The 26,703-nt window shown below is 38.8% G+C and overlaps 1 protein-coding gene across 10 annotated transcripts in view; it reads right to left on the minus strand.

Moving 5' to 3' along the window:
• Nucleotides 1–26,703, minus strand: part of LOC145994569 (phosphatase and actin regulator 2) — a 535,503-nt gene that overhangs the window by 159,245 nt on the left and 349,555 nt on the right. For all 10 annotated transcript variants that reach the window (XM_083130659.1, XM_083130687.1, XM_083130631.1 and 7 more), the window contains 2 exons: nt 20,627–20,791; nt 490–588 (listed from right to left, as the gene is read on the minus strand). In XM_083130659.1, coding sequence (XP_082986785.1) covers nt 490–588; nt 20,627–20,791 — 264 coding nt within the window. The remainder of the gene's footprint in view (nt 1–489; nt 589–20,626; nt 20,792–26,703) is intronic.

A 26,703-nucleotide genomic window follows, 5' to 3' on the forward strand; every position in this document is an offset into this window, starting at 1 on the left:
AAAAACCTCAGCATAACATTAGGATTAATTTAGAAAATGGTTTGTAATAAGAACAGCTGCCAATAACTGCATAAACTCACCATTTTGTCTATAAATCTATTATTTTATTTGTTTTTTTTTTAAAATACAGTTCATTATCTTTAGTTTGATTTGCTTTATTTTACTTAGTTTTTCTGCCACTTTTGGCTAATCGCAAAGATGAAGATGAATGGCGAAAAGATTAAATTTCATGAAAGAACAAACACAAAGAAGAAACGAACAGAACAAAAGTCCAAACGCCAACCTCGTTAGTCTGCAAAAAGCAGTCCAGGAAGGGAAGGGAGATAACACATGGTGTATACACAAAGGGCCACCTATAAGCCCTAATCTTTAGAAATTACAAGAGAAATTCCTATTTGAAAAAAAAATCAAGAAAAATTTTGCAAAATTGTCCACTTATTTTTAGGAGAATCCAATTAGCTATATCTCAATGTATCTTCTTTGACTTACCTGGCTCAGGAAGCGGAGATGTGGGGCTCTCTGGCAGTAAAATTCCTTTTTGTACCAATTCATCCCTATTCGCTCTCACCGAAATCTTCCTTTCTAACGCTGGAATGAGAAAACGAAACGGATGCTAATTAATATAAACGGGCAAATAATTTAAAATTCACTATTCAGTACACTAGTAATCAATTCAATATTAATGGCACTAAAGACAATGCATTAAACACAATTAAACAGCCAGAAATGGTAAAGTCTTTGCTTTCGAAATGCCTTTCAACGAGTTTTTTCTTAGGTTCAAAGAATATTAAGAATGAATATTACGAATAAATAGAAAACCTACAAGAATTATACTGGTGACTGTGATATGTATATATGTGGATATGTTTTGGGTTATATATACGAGTACATATGTACAGTACATGCCTGTGAAAGTACATATATATTTATACTTCTGCTAATATTATATTTGAATTAAGTATACGCATCTACTACAGGCTGTAGAACAGTGACCAATAACTGCACAAATCCCACCATTTTGTCTATTATTATTATTTTTAATACAGTTCCGTTACCTTTAGTTTGATTGAACTGGCTTGTAGAATATGGAGGATTTACATTATTAATACTTAATTTCTACATCATCACAAAGTCTGTTCACCTATGCTAACGCCCGGTCCATAGCAGCCACGGCGCAACCATTACTCCACCTTTTCAAGGGAGCTGTGAGCAGTGTTCCCAAGCACGTTCATGAAAATTTCCGACAAAATGTTACGGGCAAGTGCAACTTACTTTTTGACTGACCCTCGTACATGACGGTCTTGAACAGTCATGTCTCAGAAAAAACTTTTAACAGTGTACGCAAGATCCTTTCAAGTTCTGATGGTAAGACGACTCGGGGCGCGAGAGAAATCGACAAGCCTAATGTAACGGTAGCTATAAAATGATCGTCCTTTGTTGCTGTGGTAATGAACCTGCCATTTTGATTATGTTAGCTGGGTTGGTTAGTTTCTAAATTAGTTTACAAGGAACGGGGTATTATAAATGCCAAGTCGCAGCTGCGGAGGAAGGGATGATTGAATAATGGCTAATCAACAAGGATCTTGTGCCTTGGGTCTCGTACGTTCTGTCAACAGACCGCCTGCTGAGAGAACTCATCTTCAACGGGAAGTTCTACCTTGGAAGTCTCGTCGCGCATACCTTGTTCTAATTCACAGGTAAGGCAAAGGTATCCGACGCATTTGCAGATGGTGTGTCATTGTGACGTTGAACTTAATTTAAGGCCGTGTCCCAAAGGTGCAAGACCGTACTTGAAGCGAGCATCCTCCGAGTGTGGTCTTGAGTGCGGTCTTGAAGTCGTGAACTGGAAGTGAAAGTCTTTCGAATTGCACTTCGACTGCAGCGCCAAATACGATCAGTAGATAAAACGAGTACTCGTTGTTTCCCCCACGTTTTAAACACTTGTTTTTCACCATAGAAATCACGTTGCATTTTCAAATGTTCTTATACATACATTTCCACACATTAGAAGCACTTTAACCAACAACTTGCTGACCCATAACGTATATTTAACCCGTGTTGCTGGCTTTCTATTTCCGCGATTTTAAACAAACGAACAACGAGTGTGGAAATCACGTGACCGAGTCAGCTTCCATCTGCACTGCGAGATATGCACTTGCGTACTCCTGTTCTTGGCTCTTTCGAACTGTACTAGGTGACGTCACTTCCGCCAAAACCATGCTTCAAGTACGTACTTCGTACCTTTCGGACAGAGCCTATAGCTGCAATGACAATGTTATACGATGTTCTAGTATATTTAATTTTTATATCGATATCAACTATCAGATAATGTTATAGTGCACATTTGTACAATGTTTAGTAGAGAAGTGAAATTATCCGGCTCTTTATATACACAGGGTGTACCAGCATATAACATGCAGAACTTTGTGAGCTGGAGTTTAAATTTATGAGTATTAACACCTTTGGCAGACGGCAGCGAATTCAGTTTTCGAAAAATCCCCCTCCTTTCGAAAAACCGCTACGATATTCCAAATTCTGTAAACTTACATCTGCTTAGAATTCCTTGTACAGTGGGATCCATGAGTATTACCGTGCAAATTGTCCATCACCATGTTCGGGTACTTTATTTGAGCCAATAAGAGCTTCAAGAATTAAAAGAAAACTCAAAACAAACTGTTGAGAACTTCTGCACCAGCATAAATAAAAATTTATCGCTTAAAAACACATAGGATGTAAAAGAAAAATTAATTAAAATAGTCATGGATAATTTGCACGGTAATACTAATACATTCAAGTGGTTTGCTTTCGCTGAGGTCTGGATATTCACAACAGTTTACTAGGAACTATTGCGAATATCTAGACATAAACAATAATTCTCTGAATCGTCTTTCGCAGCGAAACATAATTTTGTCCCACTTTGGAAACATTTTAGGCTCTAATAACTGAAATAGGAACTACCAGTTGAAGTAGGAAATTATAGGCACTATAGAATTTACATATAATTATTGTACCTTCGTATTACCTTGAAACCTACATCTGTACTGAAAGCATAACTACGAATCTGATCAAAGGAATAGAATAGGCATTACCCGCGCTCCATTCATCACAGATTAATATTTGCTGAGGATGGGGTATGTGTAAGGGTAGGCTTACCATATTTTCTTGGGTCCAAACCAGGACATATTCGCGATCAACTCGTTACTGCTGAATTTTAATATTCTTTACAAAAATAAATTGAAATAAATTAAAGCCTTAACATTTTATTGGAACATTAAACTATAAATTGTACAAGAAAAAATATTAACACTATTTTCTAAAATCCCTTATGTTTGTTGAAGCAGTAATATTAATAGCACTCCTATGTTTAACTGTTTTCATGTGGTCTTCAATATCACCTCTTCCTTTATGTGCAAGAGAAAATACTCCATTACAGAGTGTACATTGCACACGTTCATTGTCACTGTTACACAGTTTGAAGAATTTGTATTCCTGCTGCAGGTTAACGTTAAATACACACTTTCATTTGCCAATTGCCAAATGCAAAGCCCTTGTAAATAGTTATATTTATCAAAAACGAGTAGACGAGTTACTTCACACGCTTGCAAGACAACCAAGACGCTCACGGAAGTACGGAAACTGAACCGTTCGGAAGTCGATTTCTCGAAGAAAGAAAATAATCGATCGATCCTTGCCGGTCATAAATTCTGGTCGTCAATATTCAATACCGGTAGCTATTTTCATGTTCAGATTCTCAAAGCCCCGGACATTTTGCAATCCCGGACGTATGGTAAGCCTATAGTAAGGGGGCGACCTTCCGGTAAGGCGCCCAAAAGGCTTGATTCTTGCAGGCCGACGAGGCTGTGTTCGTCCTTGTGTGCAGCCTCAACTTTTACCTAAGTAAAGAGCTTTTAGTCCTCACAGATAGTAGCTATAGTTTTAGCTCTTGAGGGGCAACTCTTCAAAATTGTTGTTTGACATAATTATGTGGTTTTCTGTGATATTGCATCTAATGAAGCATGAAACAAAAAAATATTCAGACGCACTGTTTCGGCAGAAATGGGAGGTCGCATTTGTCACCACCACTTGCCAAAGGTGACAATTTTAATATGATGTTTTATGTAAACATACTTTTATTATATAATAATTGTTGTTTGATATAATTGTACGGTTTTTCAGTGAAATTGCTTCTAATAAAACATGAAAATTAAAAAAGTTTGAAACGCATAGGTTCCGCAGAAATTCGTGGTACGGATTTGTAACAAAGGGGATAACCATAACACAGTTATTATATAGTGCAATACAATGGGTGCAAGAGTCGTGCATGGTTCAAAAATTACGAACAAAAAAAAAAAAACGCACAACAAAGAAAAATATTTGGAAGTGGTATCTTATTGTAACCACCGCCCTTCAAGGGTTAAGCAATGATAAATTAAATTATTTTTTTTAAAAAAATAGTGGGGACTAGTGTTGCCCACGAGACGAGACTTTGGACTGTCTCGTCTCGTGGAAATGCTGTCTCGTCTCGAAAATATTCGTTTGTCTCGGGACACATGATCAATCTCGTCTCGTCTCGAATTTTTAAAAGCCTGTCCCGTCTCGTCCCGTGGGCAACACTAGTGGGGACGTTTTTAATAGATCTATTTTATTTTCGCGTTAGGGGCCTCTCCTCAATTTTGTTCTATGACGGGCAAAATTAGCGTATGTACTGATGTGCCAATACTACAAAATTCAATCAATCAGTTATTGGGGATGGCTGCGTCCCGCCTCTGGTAAAAGGGCCACAGGTGAGAGTCGCATGCCAAGGAAGCCAGTGGTAACCCAAGCAGAATTCTAACCTGGAACAACCGATCGAATCGATGCGACCTAATGAATTACCTCGCCACGTGCTCTTGCCCAGACGACCCGGAGTCGGTCCGAGGCAAGAAGATGCGATCAACCTAATGCGAGTGTGCGTGCATCCCCAGCGTTATGCCCTGTTAAATACCTTCCGTGCGGTATGCGAGGTTGTCGATGTGGGTCACTGGAGCAACACGCGAGATAGGCAGGCTTGCAGAAATGTGTCGTCGTGCACTTATCTTCTTCCAAGTAAGTCCCTGCAACCAGCGTGCTTCCGAAATCCAACTTTCTAACGGTACGGAATAATTGGCGAAGATGCTGGGTGGAGAAGGGTGAACGATCTGAATAATAACCAAAATAACACTTTCAAAATTCTTAAAATTTTCTCGTTTTTCCTAACCTTTATTTCTTCAACCATACTTTGATAAAGTTTGAAATCAACAAGTCTCTAGCCTTCTTAAACCCAAAGGGTTATGGCTGCAGCAACACAACTTTTCCATCTGTCCCTATCCTGGGCAAGATCAATCCAATCTTTTCATTCCTTACTGATTTCCTTTAGGTCCATCTCAACGTTATCCCTCAATCTTCGTCTTGGACTTCATACAGGTCTCTTACTATATAACAAAATTAATAAAATAAATATTTATTTAATGAAAAAACCTACCAAAAGCCAGTTAAGATGAAAACTGAATCTGTATTTAACAAGAGAATTGGATTTGCTTTATCTATTAATGCATTCTGGGCTGCATTTGACAGACTAGCGAGGCTCTGGTGTCTGGACTCACAGCCAGTATAATGTTATGTGGGGGTCGTGTTGGCGTCCCTATATGTTTGTGATTGTCCCATCATCCATCTTATCTTACCACCATTCATCCTAATCTTCGTAATTAGCCAAAATTGACAGAAAAGTGAAGTAAAATAAACTAAGTCAATCACTCATTCATTGTGATAGTAAAAATTCTTGACTTTTTGTTGAATTCTTGATCTACTTGTTGATTCTTTACTTAATCTTGAATTTCATTACTTTCTTGATGTGATTTGGTGCCTTGCAATGTGAAACCTATAATTCGCTGAATCTAGAGAAGAGGATGGGTGAACAGAAGCAGCAGCACACACACACATGAACGTTCGCAGGATTTTTTCCAGGGAGGGGCAAGGAAGGTATTTTTTACAGAGGGGTCAAACAAGGCACATTTTCCCCAATAACAGTGTTGTTCCCTCAAAAAAAAAAACTTTGCTAAAATTTGAATTTACCATGTTTGTGCAATAATTAACACATATTATTGTGGCTGAAATGAAATTATATGTGTGAAATTAATAATTTTTGGTTGACTTTCATTTTCCAGGGGGGCACGACCCCCCTTGCCCCCCTTTCCGGACGCCCATGCACACACATAAAAGTAAATGCATCAGCTGAAAAAAATAATAATAATAACAACAAGTCTGTAGCTCAGAACAAATGAGCCCAAGAGAAAAACCCTGTATACATGGGGAGGGCAATGAGGGCGATCGCTCCTACAAACTGCCAGGTTGAAGACTGAAATGTTCCGTCTCGTATCACAAACTTTAACAAATTTAGGAAGTGTAGGTTGGAATTGATTCTTAGTGCGGTCATACCCGACTGAAATTCGCCCCTCTCAACTGTAACTTCTGGATCCGCCACTGCCCGTGAGTCACATTTTCATGTTTTTACAAGAGAACATATTAAAAATTTTGAGACTCATTCTTCCCTTGTATACCATTTTTAAACCTTCATACAGGGTAAGTCAAAATGATGGATCCCATTTCAGACATTTATTCTGTGAAATATAATAAACAAATGTTATTGTGAGACATGTGCTAAGAAAGGTAAACTGTCAAAGTTTTTTTCAAACAAATCAAAACTGTTGTATATGAGCACCTCGCGTAACACGGCACACATCAAGCCGATAGACTATCTCCTGCCAAACCTTGTGTAGCATGTTGCGGTCAATATCAGCAATGGCTGCTCTGATGCGGGCACGCAGGTCATCCAATGTTGTTGGAAGTGGTGGTACGTAAACATGATCCTTGATAAAAACCCCACATGAAGAAATCATATGGGGTCAAGTCGGGGGAACGAGGTGGCCAATGAAGGAGAGGTTGATCCTCCGGAGATGCACGGCCTATCCAACGTTGTTCCAATGCCCCATTGAGATGGTCCCCAACGCTGCCATGGTAATTTGCAGGGGCACCATCCAATTGGAGAATGAAATCTGCGCTATCCTCTGCAAGTTGTGGAAGGAGCCATAGTTGCACCATATCGAGGAAACAAGTCCTGTCACAGTACGTTCATGGAAGAAAATTATCCCATAAATATTTTCATGGGAAATGGCACAAAAGGCATTCACTTTGGGAGAATCGCGTTCGTGTTCCACAAATGCATGGGGGTTAGCAGTTCCCCAAATCATTACGTTGTGTCTATTCACTTTCCCTGAAAGGTGAAAAGTTGCTTCTTCACTGTAAATTAACCTCTCAGAGAACCCATCCGTTTCCATTAATGCGAGGAAATCAGCACAGAAGGACGCGCGCAAAGCATAATCAGTGTCTTTTAAGGCTTGAACTAGTTGCAAGCGGTAGGGTTTCATTTGTAAACGTTTCCGCGGAACCCGCCAGACAGTTTTCTGTGGAAGTTGATTTTCTCTAACTGCCTGGTAGGTGGACTCCGCACGAAACATGTGCGCACTCGTTCCACTGTCTCTTTCCCAGTCGACGGGCAGCCAGTCGATTTTCTGTTACAGATGCAGCCCGAATTTCTGAAATGTTCATACCACTTACGAATGGCCTTCCCCGTAGGTGGTTCTCTCCGATATTTGGTACGGAAATGCCGTTGCACACTAATAACAGACTTGTTCACTTGATAATCAAGCACACAGAAAGATCTCTGTTCTCCAGTCAACGCCATTTTCCTGCTCGCTGCTGACTCCTAGCGGTAGAAAGCGGGAACACTGCGTGGAAATTAAACTTTCAAAGTTAACCTTCGAAGCGCATGTCTCACAATAACATATGTTTATTAGATTTCACAGAATAAATTTATGTAATCGGGTCCATCATTTTGACTTACCCTGTATTTATCATGCTATACCAAGTTTCTCGTCTGTACTACACTGTCATCGGCAACAGCAAATCTATAAAATTGGACTTCTCAGATCGCCCCCCCCCCACTCTTGAAATGTTTAAGTGCATCATGGAGAAATGTATGAAAAAGGTGTATAAGAAAACGCATAAATTGATGCATTAAACTACAGCTTGATACAGAAACAAATACACACCAGAGTTTGTAATTCAACTTCGTTGCCACAGTACACGTTTATGATTGATTGATTGATTTGCTTTATTTTACTTCCCTTTTTGGCTAATTTGCGAAGATGGGGATAAGTGATGATATGATAAAATTGATGAATGGACACTCACAAACATCCATGCCCAGGCCAAGATTCGATTGATTAAGTCCACTTTATGCACAGAAAGGCTAATCTGGACTCGACCTACAGTTTAAAGTGGGATCCGAACAACTAAGTGCCTCCACCGGGTATCGAACCCAGGACCCCTTGATTTCACTGCACCATCTGGAAGGCCGCCGGGACCCCTGGCGTCGTAGCGCGATGTTCTAACCATTCCGTCACAGGGGCCGGCTACAAGTTTATGAAATTGTGTGCGAAGTTCCAATACTGATTTACTGATACGACAGAAGTTACTATCGAACGGATATACAGGGTGGCCCAAAAAAGGTAACCGAAATTTATGTTACCGTACTGTATTCCTGATTTGTCGGTTTGTGATGCCTTTCTGTAGGGATTACTGAAAGAACTGTGCTTTACACCCCCTCATTGTAGTCTAGCCGACCTACGTGAAAATATTGAAACAGTTGTGCACAGTGTTACTCAGGAGCAGTGTGCAGGTATGGTTGCTCCAATAATACACCGTACGGAAATTGTCGCACACAATGACGGACGACATGTAGAACACGTAGTTGTACGATAAATAATGTAGTACAATGTATTAGAGTATTGTAATGTTATATGTAACAATGTAGTATACATAATACAACGGTTCTACATTTCGGTTACCTTTTTTGGGGGCCACCCTGTATTATCACCTATGTAATGAGTTGTAGTGCTAACCTATAACTATAGAAACACATGCACCTTAATTATAATTATATTGTATACTGCCACAGGCACTTTTTCCACTTTTTCCTCCTAAAGTATGGTGTTTGGTTCAGAGCAATATTTCCCTTTATTCGTGTTTGGTGACAAAATATCTCTCCAAAGCTATCCTCCAGCCCGATACATTTGCAAAGAGAACAGATTTAGATCTTAATTAAACTACCGTTCATCATCGGCGCCCCGAAACGTTTTGATGCGAAGGTGACATTGATTTATTACAGGCGTGACTTCCCAAGACTGTTGCAGAGTTTTTGCACGGCTGTCTGTCTTCGCAAGGCGTGCTGATTTTCCAACAACCGAGCACAAATTGCAACCAGGAAAATGGTGGAGTTTAGATTAAATTGCCAAGTAACTGGTTAACACATTTCTCCATTCATCCGTTGATTGCGTCACAACCTGGCATCACTACCTAACATGTTATATCATTGACCTTTATTTTCGATGTAAAGTTACATGTTGAAAGACAAGAAGAGTTGATTCTTTTTAATCTTTGAATTCCGTATTCTGCGTGTCATTAACTATATTTAATTTCGAGAAGTTACAAATATTTCGTTAAGATTTGAGCAGAACACCTACCATACGGTGATCGCAGCTCTGACTACTGAAAGTAAAGAAACAGAGCTGGCTCTGCAATTCAGCGGTTATAGCAATGGCCTATATCTTTCAATAGTCCTACAGATTAAAGCAGGATTCGAACTGATATAGGCCTCCGCCGAAAATCGAGTGTTGGGTTCATTGAAGCCTTAACCGACACGTTATCTGAGAGATCATGCAACATAGAAACTGGATTTGTCATGTTTGGCGTTATAAGTTGGAATAGGAGTAAGTAACACATAACATTGCTTTGTTCGCAGTTAGTATGACATGCCTATTGGACTTAGCCGTTTTCTATAGCTTCTAGTTTCCACTATTGTAACACTACATCTCTTCTATCCTATTAAGACCGTGTTGGACCCTTGGACTACGCCAGCAAAATAGTTTTTAAAAAATACCTCCCCTTTCGAAATACCAACATATATTGCAAATTCTGAAGAATGCCATCAGTTTATGAGTCTTTCTAGAGCATTCGAGAGAATCTTCGTGTGGTTTGCTTTCGTTTTTGTCTATACATCTGTGATAGAAAGTAGTTTTTTGTCGGCACAAAATTATCAAAAAGATAATATCTAGGCAACAGCGAGGGCAAACCACGCGAAGATTAACTTGAGTACTCTAGAAATAATTTTGAATATCGTGGCTCCAAATCTGGTGTTCTAACCAACTACTCCATGATGCCACCTGGAATGTTATACTACATTTATGTACTATCTCTAACATTATTTCTTGAACACAAAGGGGCGCCGTGGAGTAGATTGATTTGGAGCAAGTTTCATGTCGGGCGTAGAGAAAAGATGTGCTCTCTCGACAAGAAGTGTAAGATCCATACCCTCTGACGAAATCCATACCCATGCAAAATGGGTCAAAGGATGAATAAACATTATGATTATTATAAGAATAGTTAATCGATTTGACTTTTGTTCTTGACCGTCGCTGCTCTGTCATCTTTGGCTAAACACGATGAAGAGGATGAGTAATGATATGGTGAAACTGATGAAGGGTCACTCACAAAGAACACTCACACCAGGACCGATATTCGAACTAGGGACCCAGACGTCGTAGCGTGCTGTACTGAGCACTCTGCCAAGGAAATCGGTAGTTAGAATAGTAAAACGTAAACGACTTAGACAATGGATGAAGTCCAATTGACATTGGATACTAATTTAGAACCATTGCAAATGACATTCGCAGAATATCACATTGCCGTTCTATCTCATTATGTTAATCTTGATGAAACATGAGAATATATGCAATGAAAAATGCATGCTTTATTGAGGATTCTAACACAGGATCCCTTCTTATTTTTCCGCTATGCTAACAACTCCACCACGGAGAGTGCCTCTCTCTCTCTCTTTAAATACGGGGTACTCATAAACGTTGCTACAATTTCGAACCCCAATAACAATATGAAAATAACGTACAAAAACATTGCGGTCTAGTGTAGTTCATATACTGCAGGAACTCAATGTTTTTCTTTCTCAGATTTTCAAACAAGACTGTGCTCTACCACACTGGACCAAGATGGCGAAAGATGTCCTGAACACAACTTTTCCAGGGCGTTGGGTTAGTGCAGGTGGTCCATTTGCCTGGCCACCTACGTCACCTCATATTGAAGTCCTGTGGGGTTACGTACTTTATGATTTTAAAACCAAAATAATCAATGACATCGTCGATGCTATGGCATGTAGAAGAAGAATGAATGGTTACCGACCTCTCTGCCGGAGTGGTTAGCAGAGCGCACTATGACGCTTGGGGCACTGGGTTCAATCCCAGCCGGGGGCAAGGATGTTATTTGTGAGTACCCCTCATCCTCATCGTCGCGATTAGCCAACAGTGGAAGGAAAACGACGTAAAATAACATATCAATGAAGGAAAACGACGTAAAATAACATATCAATAGACTGAACACCGCAAAATGTATTGAGTTATAAGCAACAGTATGCTTCCAGTGTGGTGTGGTAAATAACCTGCATGAACACCCTGTACAGGGTAGACAAAAGTCGGGGTTACATAGGGAAACAAATACGTGCACATAAACACACACAAGGTTAGATACAGAACATGTTCATTATGCACACCATCTGCTTGAATGCCATGCTTCAAGTGGGCTGGAGGTTGGCATGAAAAGAGTTTTCCTGCCCCGGCGCGATACAGAGACACCTAGCGACATATCAGGGAACTAGCAACTTCTCGCTTGTGTCCTAAACTACTAGAGGAAGAGCACAGGCCGGGGGGCAGAGGACCTCCCCCCTGCCTTCACCAACCCCTCTCCTTTGTGACCGCTGCGAAAGGGCACCACCTGTTTCATTTCATTCTGGATCCCGCTTCTTTCAAGTTTTCTCCACTGGCAAAATATTCACTGCAAGGGAAGTGGCAACGGCAAACAGTCAGGACCTTCACAAATGAGATTTGGATTGAATAAATGTTGTTGATTACAGTGGCTGCTATAATTATGTGGAATTTCTCTTTGTGCGGTTGAGATTATAAATTGATAGTAAAGAAGGAGGTAGAGATTATCAGTTGAAAGTAACGACGAATCAAGTAAGAATAACTAATTGAAAGTACGCTGTGTAAATGTATAGCATACCAGTGGCAGTGATAACAAGGCAGAGGCATACTAGTCGCCATTTTCTTTTTTCTTTTGTAGGGGGTTTCGTGTTGATACAAAATTTGTATCTAATAGTAATAAGTACAAAAAATAGTAACAGTTATTATTTTAACTACTACGAACAATGCTGATAACACTGGGGAACAAAAAAAATATTTTATTTTGCGGCATAAAGTTTAATAACAGTTTCAGCACACAAAACAGCTGTTATTGACAATTGTATGATTGGTTCAGTTGAATTGACTCCAGTTATAGAAATAAACACACCATGGAAAATATAGGAGGTAAAATTACTCTACACTTTTCTCGGTAATATCAAAATTTGATAATGGGCTGAAATTCCCATAATAAACTTATTTATTTATTTGTAAATTGTTGCTAGGCAACTTATGAAGTATTGCTAGGCAATATATCGGACACTCAACAAACCTTAAGGAAGAATACCAAAACATAAAAATGGTTTTAGAAAAAAAATTGAATATGCTGAACATAAGTGGCTGGTGTGTGTGGATTTGAAGATGGTAATTTTTTTACTAGGACAGCAAAGTGGGTACACAAAGTACCTGGGGAATGTCTATGTTTGTGGGATAGTCGTGCTAGAGAAAAGCATTGGACGATAAAAGTTTGGTCCCCCAAGGGAAAATATTAGTGGGAAAAGCTAATATCATTCATGAACCGCTGATAGATAGGGACAAAATCATCCTTCCGCCACTGCATATTAATCTTGGGTTGATAAAACAGTTTGTCAAGGCCTTAGATACAAGTGGTGATTGTTTCAAATATATATGCCACACTTTTCCAGGACTAAGTATTGAAAAATTGAAGGCAGGAATCTTTGACGGACCACCACAAATTCGTACACTCATAAATGATGCCAATTTTACAACTTACATGTCTTACATCGAATCTGAGGCCTGACTGAGCTTTGTGGCCTTCGTCAAAAACTTTTTGGGGAATCACAGAGCAGAAAATATGTTGAAAAATTTTGAGAAATTGGGATCTAATATGAGTGTGAAGATACATTTTCTACAAAGCCACATTGACAGATTCCCTGAGAACGTAGGTGATTTTAGTGAAGAACGGGGAGAAAGGTTCCATCAGGATATAAGGATAATGGAAGAAAGGTACCAGGGACGGTGGGATCGCCACGTGATGGCCGACTACTGTTGGAGCTTAGAGGGATTGCCCTCAAAAGCAATACAGCAAGAAATCCTATAGAAAACGTTTCACATAGTTTGTTACTTCATTGTGTACATATTTTCTTAATTATTTTGATCATAGGCCTATATAAATTTATTTTTATAATAATGATTGTAATCACAAAAATAAATATTAAATTGTTGTTGGAAGTTCATTTATAATATGTCTTATGTTTCCGCCATTTTGGTTTAGTTGCATTTATTTCATAAATTAGAGCCAATTCAGGAAATATATTATTATATCATTATTCAGCAGCATGAAATTGCCCTAAATTAGCTCTTAAACACTGTGCCGCAATTTCACTGTTCCCCAGTGTAATAATTCGAGATGGACGGGAGCGAGACTATTTCGAATTTAAAAGAAAAAGTCTCGGATATGTGGAATGACCTAAAGATAATCAGAAGAGGCGAAAGACAAACCAATGGAACAAAATGTACAACTACAGTAGTAGCAATGATGTAAGGTAACGAATAGGTAAACATTGAACTTACAGTTTATGTATTACCCATCTTAAAAACAGCTCAAACGTATTTGAAACTTTCTACATGTTATCATTTTGTATCATTATGACACGTGCTTTCCCTCGAACTAATATTTATTGTTGTTAATTTCCTTTCTCGTTGCACAAATGTTTATTGCTCTTTTAAATTCTAGAAATATTTTTAATGTTATTCGTAATACCTTTAATTTGCTGCGTGATTTTTGTGTTAGTTAATATTAAGACCTATTACTGATGATGTCACAGAATAGTGACTCACCTGTATGTATGTATCTTGTAAGACCTGATGCTATGGTAATTATGGACTGTGTTTAGTTTTTAGCTTTGGCTTTCGCACCCCTCAGGATAAGTCACGTATCATATCTGGTCATCTTGCTCCGAAATAACTACAAGTATTACGGTCACAATGGCAGTCTTACGGATGACGTCAAGATGGAATGTTTACTGGAATCCGAACAATTGAAATGTAACACCACCGAGAGTGTAGATACGTTGATTGATTGGTTGATTATTTTTCGTCGCTTTCTGTCACTTTTGGCTAATCACGACATAAGATGGTGATTACATGGAATTGATGTAGGGATACTCGCAAAGAACATCCGTGCCCTGGCAACTTATAATCCCCACCTCCCCATTTCTTTCAATTGATAATACGCACCTCTCCATTACTATCATGAGTGAATATATTTTACAGTATTTTTCAATAGTTGTTAACTCGACATAAATCTTCTTTACTGATTTGAGTTGATTTTTGTTATTTAGCGTCGCTTTCCCGTCACTTTTGGCTAATCGCGACGAGTTTAAAATCCTTTTTGCACCACAGTAAACTATCTTATGAACATGGACGTCCGCAGGATCTTTTCCAGGGCGCGGGGGGGGGGGGGGGGCAAAGAAGGCAGATTTTCCCCATGATAGTGATGCCCGCTCAAAATAACATTATTTCAGTCTGAAATTATCACGCTCCTTAAACACAATTATAATGAGTAACATAAATTACTGTGATGGAAATTAAATTATCTGTGAAAGAGATATATATAATTATTATGTGGACATTCATTCTCCCGTAGGGGGGACATGGCCCCTCTTGCCCTCCCTTCCGGACTCCCATGCTTATGAAGGTACAGGAAATTTTTTCCTAAAGAGAAAATAAACTGAATAAATAACAAGCAATAGCTCTGTCATTGACAGCTAGCACTAAGTTCCTCTGCTTGAATGAGAAATGGATATTTCTTGCATGCTTTAGTGTATTAAATTTTATATGTATGTAAAGCAGAGGAAATATACCATCTTGCGTGAATAATATATTGTTAATTTCATACAGTGTTTATCCTCTGCATATGTTTCTAATTATACATTTTCGTAGTTGAAAATTACTCGTTTGACACGTATGTATTTGTATTTTATTTTCTGCTTCTGCTACATTTGACAATTAGCGACGAGGAGGATGAATGAAGACACGCACGCACGCACTCACTCACTCACTCACTCTCTCTCTCTCACTCTCTGTTTTACAATCTAACACTCTATGTCCAGGCTGATGCCACGTCTTGAACGTGGAACCTTCCATGGTCAGACCTTCGGTCAACTGCTGAGCGCGCTCGGCCACAGTTTCCTTTCTTATAATCTTCAAGTCCCTTTGTGCAGTTCTCATCGTTGAGTTCACAGCAGATATAATGGGCCGAGGTTGATATGTTTGGTCTATTTTACTTCGCCTTTCTGCCACTTCTTACTATTCGCGAAGATGGGAGGGAATGAGTGATGATATGAAATTGATGAAAGAACACCCCCCCCCCCCCCCCCAATGCCCAGGCCTGGATTCGATTGATTGGTTTCAAACTGAAATTTCAGTCCAAGTAACGATAGTATGATCTTCGAGATGAGCACTATACGTGTTACAAAGTACTCTTAAAGAATCCCCAGTGAATTGGTCAAAATAAATTGACAGAATTTCGGGAGAGGTCGAGCCGCTGTAAGACCACACCTTACGCCAATATACGTAAGTAAACCCGTGGCGCAACAGCCCGTGAAGGCAAGGGCCTACTCACTCACAAGGGCCGGCCTCACTCGCACACCAATCAGTTACAGGGTGACGTGTGGTCAGCACGACGAACCCCCCAATCGTTGTTGAAGGTTTCCCCAATCTCCTCAACAGGTCCTATAGACCAGCCATGTCAAACTCAATTCGTGAGTAGGGCCGCATAACGATAATGTCAAAACTTTCCGGGTCACACATCTAGAACCCCAACACCTTGAAGTCTAGAAGTAAGTGGTCTTGAAACCTGTTTCCAAATTCATCACGTAGTATTTTTACTGTGGACAAATATTCCTGCCATACCTGGTATTCCTGAGAAGTTGAGAAGGACAAATTATAACTTTATTAAAAAAGTTTTAATATAACGGAAGACTGTAACTTTGCAAAATGGCCTCCACTTCCTTCAAAATATCAGCCCTTGTGTCACGGGGAGGAATCATTCAAGTAGTTTTACTGTCATATCGAGATGAGAATCGCATCCACGAATGAAGGGAGCTAACCGAGCTAGCTCGCAGACGTTCGTAATTTCACATATTGTGAGCGAAAAGGCAACAACACGAACAATTTTTGCTTTCAATTGTTCGTTGACTAAGTCATCAATCCTCTCCTCAACTGTATTTCTGATTTTTTTTTTATATTTTTTTTATTAGCGTTGCTTTTCTGCCACGTTTGGCTACTGGCGACGATGAGGATGAGTAATGGTATGATGAAATTGATGAAGAGACACATACAAAGAACACCCATGCTCAGGCCAGGATTCGAACCCGCAACCTCTGGTGTCGCAACGGGCTGTGCTAACCACTCTGCCACAGAGGTTGGCAAATTTATTTCGTGATAAAGAAATACTTCTGAATGAATAAACTTTATCAGGGTACAAAAGTTCTACGCTTTTCACTATTCACTTCACAACAAAAGTAAGCATTTCACTTGAAAATCTACATTCCTCGTCTATAGTCCTTTTCTTACTCCCACGAAGTTTGGGAAGCCATATGGTTCTCTGAAACTTTTACAGAAACTGACTTTTCTTCCAGGTAAATCCTTGAAAATCAAGAAACAAACTCATAGGCGACAGAAAGTATGCACGCTGCCCTCCCCCAGCTGGCAAGATATTTTCGTACTTCAGAAGTAACCTGTCCATCAGCTTGCTTAGTTGACACAACATCTACTCTATAATGGAATGTATACCTGTGTAGGGAAAATTGGTCAATGTGTTGAAGTTTGGATGAGTCTGGTCTTGTATCACGAGAAAAGTGAAAACGGGATAACTACAAATTTATAGATAATTTCAAGCATGAAGTGTTAAGTGGGGCCAAGGCGGGCCGCATTAACGGATGCTGGGGCCTACATGCGGCCCGCGGGCCGCGAGTTTGACTGGCCGAAATATCAGGAGAAAAGTCGTTACGCTTCTTCCAGGAGACTCGAACCTGCGCGCGTCCCGTAGCTGGAGAGCCCAAAGCATGACGCCTTAGACCGGACGGTCATGATGCAGGACAGCAGGCCCGTAGGCAGAATTTTTTTTGGGGGGGGATGCTCATCCCTTATCAGCAGCTGCCATCTAAGGGCGAAAAAGTGAGGGAACCCCTGAAGATGAGTTTTTGTTTCCTAATTTTGATTTGGCAAAGGGGAGCTCTCTCACTGCACCAAGCGCCGTCAACCCTATGCCGTTCGTTTGAGTTTCTGTAAGTCTTCTTTATGTATAGATAGGCTAATCTACATTTATAGTGGGATTGAACTATTGGGCGTCCACCAGGTACCAAACTCTTTTTTGACATTACGAGGGTCATCTTTACCATTACGCTATAGGGGAGGCAAAAATATCTGAAACTAAGAAGACATTTTGAATGGACATGTAGAATGTAGGAGGCAGGGTTCGCGCTGAAAAGGAAGAAGACGGAATTCTCCCTCCCCTTTCCTAACCTGTACATCTCTAATGTAATTCTCAACCAAGCCAAGATTCTTGTCTAGTGTTGCCCACGAGACGAGACTTTGGCCTGTCTCGGCTCGTGGAAATGCTGTGAAATGTTGTCTGGTCTCGAAAATATTCGTTTGTCTCGGGACACATGATCAATCTCATCTCGTCTCGAAATTTTAAAAGCCTGTCCCGTCTCGTCGGCAACACTAGTCTTGTCCTTCTACATTTTATGTCACTTTTGTTATTGTTATGGAGAATTCAAATTAATAATTTGTCTTTAAATCTCAAGTTAGCAAGTCAGCCAAAATTATGTTTTTATACTAAATTTTAGATTAATTGAAGATTTGCAAAGAAACAGTAGACCTTTTCATGATCCTTCCACTCCAAAAACAAATGTTTTGTAAGAGTCACATCAAGTTTATGTTTGGAAATAGTGAAGTTCTAGGAACCACACACACACACACACACACACATATATATGTAAGCAACAACGATAGTAGGCTATTGTAATTTGGAGAGGATATGATTTGTGAGCGGAACAAGCATGGGAATTTAACGAAGTTCCTTTGCGAATCACCAATTATGTGTGTGTGTGTGTGTGTACACGTATTTCCTATCTGCACCGTTGACTCACAAAGTACTACATGTGAGGTAAAACTATCGAAATGTAAAAAGAAGAAGCGCTACCACCCTCCCCGCCTTTTCTACATTTTATTCAAATCGAACACCAGGCAGGTATCGAGATATATATTTCGGAGGGGCGTCCTAACGTAATGTCTCAAAATAATAATATTAATAATGTTAAAATAAGTATAATTATATTAAATTAATTAATATACGTATTTTTATTACATTAATAGATAAGAAGGCGATATAACAACAGTGATACAGTATAACATCACGTATTCATTATCTAGCTTACGTGTAGTTAAGGTCGGCAAAATTTGTAAATAAATAGAAACTGCCCTGGCAAGGAAATTAATGCCAAATAGATAAAGAATATAATATTTGTTGAGTATGAAAAAATGATGTTAGATCCAGTTGACGAAAGTAAAATTCCTGGTAATATTTTGCATGTTATTCTAAGTAGTAATAATTCTTGCATAAATCTTCTTTGGTACTGTCATTCAAAGTCGTATTGCTTTCCAATATTTTTGCGGAAATAAACAAATTGCGATTAGACAACAACCTTATTTTCATTACTTAATTGAAGTTATTTTATGATCTCATTATTTAATTTTTGTACTTGGTAAGTCTTTCGGGGGGAGGTTGGGACTCCTGGACCCCCCTGAATACTTCCTTCGCGGTAGGGATCGAGATAAATTTACTGTGTCACTGGTTCCAATTCACGGTAAATATGCCCTGCTTCTCTACACTCAAACATACACAAACTCATGGCCTTCCTGCTTTCTTGGTTTCTTGCCTGGGAAAGACGCAATAAATCAAGCTGTGACAGCTACGGGACCTTCTGAGGAGGAGACGGAACCCAGCTGTGCAGAGGACTCAAACACCCGCGCGAAATAGCCCTCCCGTCACCCTGGGGCAATTTTCGAACAGAGACATCTAGTGGCCAAGTGGCGAACTATGATGAATGAAATTCGGCTGAAGTGGCCGTATCTTTCGCCGTCGATAATACATGACATTTTTAAACAATCATTTTTGGCCGTGCAAGTGACTTTTGAAAGAAAAGCCCTCCCTAGCCCAGTCATAAAAGGATTGAGCATTACGTTAGTATGCATCATAATGGCCATTTTCGTTGGTGCTACCCACAAATCCTATAACCATTCTCTGCTTATTTACGTATTTCCTTATGGGAAATTGAAAAAAAATAATGGAATTTGTGCACATTTAACGAACTGAAATTGCATAAATGTCTCATGTACTCAAAGTTTCATAAAATAAGTTCACATCCACTGCGTGTTTCCCGGCAAATTTTTGCCCTAAAACGTTATATTCAACAAAATGCAAAAAAGCCCATGTTAAATTTAAGCGCTTTCCACGGCGACCTTCGCCAAACTCCACCTCCCTCGTGACGGCCAGTTAGCTATGTAACCTGAATTTCGTCTCATTCTGTAGTATCAAAGAGTGCCATCTTGAACTTACTTTGATCAAACTTTTGTTATGTTATTTTGATATTTTCAATTGTGTTCTTTTCATTGTTTACAATTTTAGCACAAAATGAACATTTGTACCTGATATTTTCTCAAATAAGTTGCTGTCATTAGAAGGATAATTAAATGTGTAAACTAATGAACTGATTGGTGAGGAACCCCAAGCGAAAGTTGTGTGTTCAACTCAAATAGCTGCTTTGTATTGGCATTCTGTTTCTGTCCTACTGAATACATCTACTTGAAAAATGAGAAATATAAAAATTGCGTCTGTGACAAGCATCTTGATGTCCTTTACGTGTCCCCACGGGTAAAAATCCAGGGGTGTTAAGTCTGGCGACAGTGGTGGCCATTTAACGAAGAATGTAACCTGACTTTTGCCTCACCCTGTATATTGACAGTGTGTGTTCCTTTATTGTCGTTTGTACAAGTTGCTGCCTTTAGAAGCATAATTAACCGAGTAAAGTAACTAAGTAATTGGTGACGAAACTCCAAGCGCACACAGAAAGGAAATTTCCATCAGATCACAAGTTGTGTGTTCAACTCCAATAGCTACTTGATATTCGCATCCCGATTCCACCCTAATGAATACAATTATCTGAAAATTGAGAAGAAGCAAAAAAAAAAAAAAAATGCGTCTCTTTACTCACATCTTGAGGTAGCTTCGAACTTCTCCGACTTCTTTTTTCTCTTCCACTTCCACGGCTTGAACAACCTTCCCAGGGCAGAGAACTTGCTCTTCCGCTCGACGGGCGGCGTCCGCGTTCCCGATCCGAGGCTGCCTGTCCTCACCGCAGCGCCGTTCTGCTTCTTCGCTGCAAAGATAAGATTGGAGAGTCACTTCAGAGGCACGTTCAGCGAAAACGACACACACAAAAAGCACAAAAGAGTCAGAGGGGGGAAAAAAGCAATAGAGAGGTACTAATGAACCCGGTAGGGAACACAATACACGTCAACAAAAACAGAGAGGTCGCAATTCTTTAAAGAGACACTCCATGAACAACTTACTACCAAGCACGTATCTAGAAAAATAGTTCTGGGGGAGGGGTGAATCAAGTATCTCAAAGAATAATAATGTTTAAATTAATACGTTAATGTAGGTCTATTCACAATAATATGTAAATTAATATCGTATTTTAAATAAATATGTAAAAAAGAAACGGTATCAGAATAGAGATATAACAGCACATATTCATCTAGCTTACGTGTAGTTAACACCGCCAAAATTTGTACAAAAGCATCTGTCATGGCAAGGAAATTAGTGTCAAAAAGATAAGGAATTATGTGCATGTTATTACAAGTAGTAGTGTGCATAAATGTTCAAAGCCGTATGCTTCCAATATAATCCTTGCCTTCCAGCAAGTTCGGCGGGAAAAAAAATAACCCTGGATTGCACAAGAAATGCTAAACAAGTATATTTTGATTATTTAATTTTAGTACCAGGTAGCTCCCACCCCCCATACGTCCTTGCTTACTACACATACAGAAAACATATTTCCTTGAATTGACAAAACACGTAACTTGTAACAAAAAGAAAAAAAATGGCCTTCAAAAAATTTGGCAACTTTGACCACCTTTTTCCTTTGGTAATTCAAAACAAATGTCCGAATAGGCTTAACTTGGGGCCTAATTAAGAAACGGGGGGGGGGGGGGAAGGGGCTTACGTTTGGCAGAATCCAAAAGTGTTCCATCTCATAAAAATAGCGTCCAAGATTATTTGCTTAACTAACTGTTACATAATCACAAATATTACTCTATATTACTTTGCTCCTCACCTGTCCTCACCGCACTTACTTCCCCTGTACATAAAAATAATAAAGACTTAAATATGGCATGTGTTAGTAAATGAAAAAATGATAACCCTTGAAGTTCTATAGATAATGTTAACATTATTAACCCAAGATGTCTTAATGTAGATAATGCAATAGTTTTCCAGCTATAAACAGGGTTAATCTAGATGATAATAACAACACTACCAAACCTCAGGTCCCAGGAGGTTAACAAAAGTAAATTTTCCTAAACTTGAAAAATTACTGGTGGTTGTTTCACCTGGTGGTGAGAATTTGAACCAATTGTCTTTCGTCGGCATTCGCTTCCCCATGGCCTCCATACCAAGTTTCACGGCAATCCAATGCTTCAAACGGACTCCAGAGGGCTCTGAAAAGGCCAACTTTAATTGTGGCCACTCTAAGAACTAGGAATATCAACAGGAATGGGGGTGACTAGAAATACTATATTGCTTCATTGTTGTTTATTCACTCAAATAATTTTTGGTGAATTCATGAACGTAGCAAGTCGGGTTTATTCATAATTTTGCATCCTTAACATTCAATAATACATATTTAGGGGCATTTATTTATAAACATATAAAGTCATTCAAAGATCAACTCCCAACCAATCAGAGCACATATCGATTTGTTGATATGGATGAACTTATTGTGTGCATTTACGAGAATGTACCTGAATAGTTCTGTGTGGGGGAGGTGTTAAGTTCGCATTTAAGGGGCAGTAAATAAATATAGAGCCGAAATGATAAAATTTGGGCCTCCGAAAAATTTTAGGGGAGTATTGAAAATTTGGGTGGCGTTTGTCCGTGTTAATTCCCCGATTTTGCCCGTCGACTTCAGCTGCGGAGTGGGAATCAAAGCGAACTACGACGCCAGCGGCTCCGGGTTCGAATCCTGTCGTGGGCGTTCTTCGTAAGTGTCTCTTCATCAATTTCATATCATCACTCATCCTCATTATCACGATAAGCCAAAAGTGGCAGAAAAGCGAAGCTAAATAACAAAAAACACATCAAACCGCGATTTGTCCAGTTCCCCGTATCTCTCCGCGACGCCAGCTTGACTGAGTTCGAAGGCTGCATGCGCACATTCGTAGCCAACTGTCACTTTCCCTACAATTACGAAAATTCCCTTCGGTCTGACCTCTGGCGATGGGATTTCAAATTGGAAAATTATTTTTAAAAAAACAAAAAACATTGTGTCCGCACGCAACGTTGCACAACACGCACGATTTGAACGATTTTTTGGTTTGTTTGCTTTCACCGGAACACTAAAATAGCTAACAGCAATTTCGTTCAATGCTTTCGGTTTCCTGTGTTTGGTACACAAAAAAAAAGTACAGCGATGTTAACAATTCATTAGGAAAACTACTTTTTTTGTAAATTGATTTGAAATGTGATAGAGGTTCAATGAAACGTATAAAACCAGAGATTTTACCAAATGACGTGAGTAGTCAGTATAAAATCATTTCACGTGGATATATTATAGAAACACTATCATAATCACAAGACCGAAAACGAGGCATCGCCTGAGAATAGAGATGGTTTCGAAATCAGATGATTGATTGATTTAGTTTATTTTACTTCGCATTTCTGCCATATTTGGCTAATCGCGAAGATTATGAATGGTGATGACCAGGGAACGGATTTACATGTAGTAAAAATGTGCTGAATATATAAGTACATATTTAGTTATTTTCACCAAAATATGGAGTTAAATATGGAATTAAAATTGTAAATAATTACATTTTTAATAATATAACACACTGCACGAGCTACATAAAATACAGTAATACCCTTTCATTGACATTAATTGTAAAACAACACAAAATATGTGTTGATTTTCTGTTTCCAAATCAATGAATAACAAAATCTTGTTGTAAGTGTTCGAACGTGAATTTCCTTCTGTTGTCTCTTAAAATGGGTTTATATTGAATAAAACTTCGTTAAATACCGCAAGAAGTAATGGGAGTGTATTTCAAATTTGTCAGTTATTCCCAAGATATTCACCCAAATGTTTCGGTCACACGGAGACATGCAGTCATTGCGCGAATATGGATATAGATATGTTGAGAAATGTTCTGAAATATGGAAACAATATGTATATAAAAATATCCGATTGTTGGAACACCCTGCGTATGTAGTATAAGCAATATACATAGCGTCTTCCTACACAGTCAAAAAACTTTTATTTATTATGAGAATAATGCCTGATTGGATATATTTTATAGGGCCAGTCATGTGCATTTCCTATATAGTTATTTATTATAGTGTATCTTATGGGACTATAATACAAGTCGGTTTATTATCTTGGTTTTGTAGTTTATAGGATCTATAATATTTAATACTTTTTGCTTGACGCCTCGTCTCGACTATGCAAACTTTCTTAAAAACAGAATTATATCCTAAATGTATAATGGACTGACTCTATAATTGCTATAAACAAATGCACTGCTAGAAAACTGCCTGTAACGCTGCATTGTTTTGCAGTCTATCATGTAGACGATAGTAGAGTGAGATTACTTTCGTAACATCTCTGGCTGTTTTGCATTGGCAGCTATGGAGCGAGCCACAAGTCCCGGAGCAGCCAATCAACAAACGAACCGCTGGCATCATCTCTACCCAGCACCTATCGCTATCTCTGTTGCTCGCGTTCTGGACTATTGGTAGTCTCACTAACTGGACTCGCGAGGTCAGCTGGAGTTATGAAAATAATCTGACTCTACAGAGATTTATTACAGACGTTCGATTGTTAACCGTGGTAAAAGCTGCAATAAACAAGGGCTTTGTATTCTCTGTCAGCACAGTTCAACAAGGACACGTTGCAATCAAGGTGTACGTGTGAGCAAAATTTTATTAAAAGTAGCCTTGTTGACTAATTTCAAATTATGTAAATGGTATGATCGATTCTAATGTAAATTCTCGCACGTAAGAAAAGAAATTAAATAATAGTATATATGCTGTTTCGTTGCTAAGGAACAAGTTGTTGAAAACGAATGAAGAGACAAGAAGTAGTTGGATGTGGTTCGAATCAGGTTTTACAGAACGAAGTTAATGTATTTCTTTAATGTTTAATAATAATTATACTGTGTTGTGATTTGGAATTATACACACCACTGTTATTTATCAAATTTATTGTGAAGTAGAGGAATAACTAGCAGAGCATAATGCAAAATGCCCAAACCTTGACGAAACTAGCAGCATGTGACGTGATGTTGTTTTATTGCCACACGTGCATATGAGATTGCAACTGGTTCTTCACTTTACCTATTTTGTATCTTCGTTCTAATCTTCCAGGTTAATTGAGATGGTTACGATGAATAATAAAATGGAGAGATTAGAACAATTACAAATATCTATACAAATACAATTTCTGATGTATTGCATTAATTATTATTTTACATCCGTTTCTTACTTATATTAATCGCGACGATGAGGATGAATTGACCAAACAGATGAAACGAACAGAACTATAACTTATATCCCACAATTGGACCTCTTGCTTTGTAGCGCACTACGCTAACCACACTGACAAGGAGGTTGGCAACTGAATGTCAAATTAAACATTACACGTTTGTTTCTTAGCCATACTTCATTAGGTCGTAATATTATTACTGTACATAGAAATAACTATCGTGAATATTAGCCACATAAGAGCTTTGGATAATGCGAAACGCCCTTGTAATATGATTTCCAAAGTATATGAAATACTATGTACTGACAATTCGAGTTTTAAATATCAATGTGAGGTTTCTAGATAGTCTTTCGTAAACGTTTCACTGGCTTTGACATATTACTCGGATTACATGAACACTGCTCACGTGCAATGGAGCGTCACTAATTGTCCACCTCGTATTCTAGTTACAGAGATAAATAACTATTAAACGATATAAATTATAATCAGCAGTTTCCGATATAGTCTACTGTTGGTATGCACGATAAAAATAAATGCGGATAGTGGTATGTGCAGCATTACATTCATTCCTATGTTATTCATCGCGTCAGTATTCTCATAAGTGCTCCAGCCAATAAATAAATTCCGCGCATTCCAATCATAGTACGTCAACACATACTACCACAATGTTATTTGCGTGTATGCTAGAAACGATAAGGAAGGGTGCACTGACCAAAGGCGGTGACTCTAAAGAACATAGCTAAAATAATACAACCGATCAGAAATCAAGGTTTCAACTCTCCTTTTCACACAAGGAGTTCTCCTGATTGCTACATCATCCTACATCTATTTTTTCAAGATTCCTCTAATGAATTTTTCTCTTGCCGAGTGAATTAAATCTAGCGGACATTGCTTTCAGTATGCTTCCAATTGATTGAATAGAAGCAGTGAGGAGCTTCTCCGTATAAAAGTCTTCACTAGTAACCAACGATCATTTCTATTGGAGAATCCTCGCCAAGTGTGTATTGTTAATTTTAATTCAAATTCATTGTGAAATGACACTGTAATTCGTGTTTTCAATAACAATATACGATACAAGTATTGTAAATTGATTTTAAATTGCATTCATTTGACAGTTCTGCAATAATCAGAGTGTTTCTTACGGGGGCCTCCAGAGGTGTCCCTAAGGAGTAAAATATTAATTTTAAACATTTAGCACTGTTATGCATTAAATCACTCTCTAAAATTATCTCATTACCTGCTAACTAATTGATTTGGTTTATTTTACTTCGCTTTTATGCCACCTTTGGCTAATCGTTAAGATGAGGATGAGTGATGAAAGTACACTCACAAAGAACACCCATGCCCAGGCCGGGATTCGAACCTGTGATTCCTCACGGCGTAACGTGTGTGAGTTGGTGTTTTAAGTCCACTTTATGCACAATAAGGCTAATCGGGACTGGACCTACAGTTTCAAGCTGGATCCGAAAAACTATATGCCTCCACCGGGTATCGAACCCGAGACCCACCGATTACAAGGCGACGATGCT

This window comes from Lepisma saccharinum, chromosome 1 (genome assembly GCF_977018435.1).
Source record: "Lepisma saccharinum chromosome 1, izLepSacc3.1, whole genome shotgun sequence".
Taxonomy (NCBI): Eukaryota; Metazoa; Arthropoda; class Insecta; order Zygentoma; family Lepismatidae; genus Lepisma; species Lepisma saccharinum.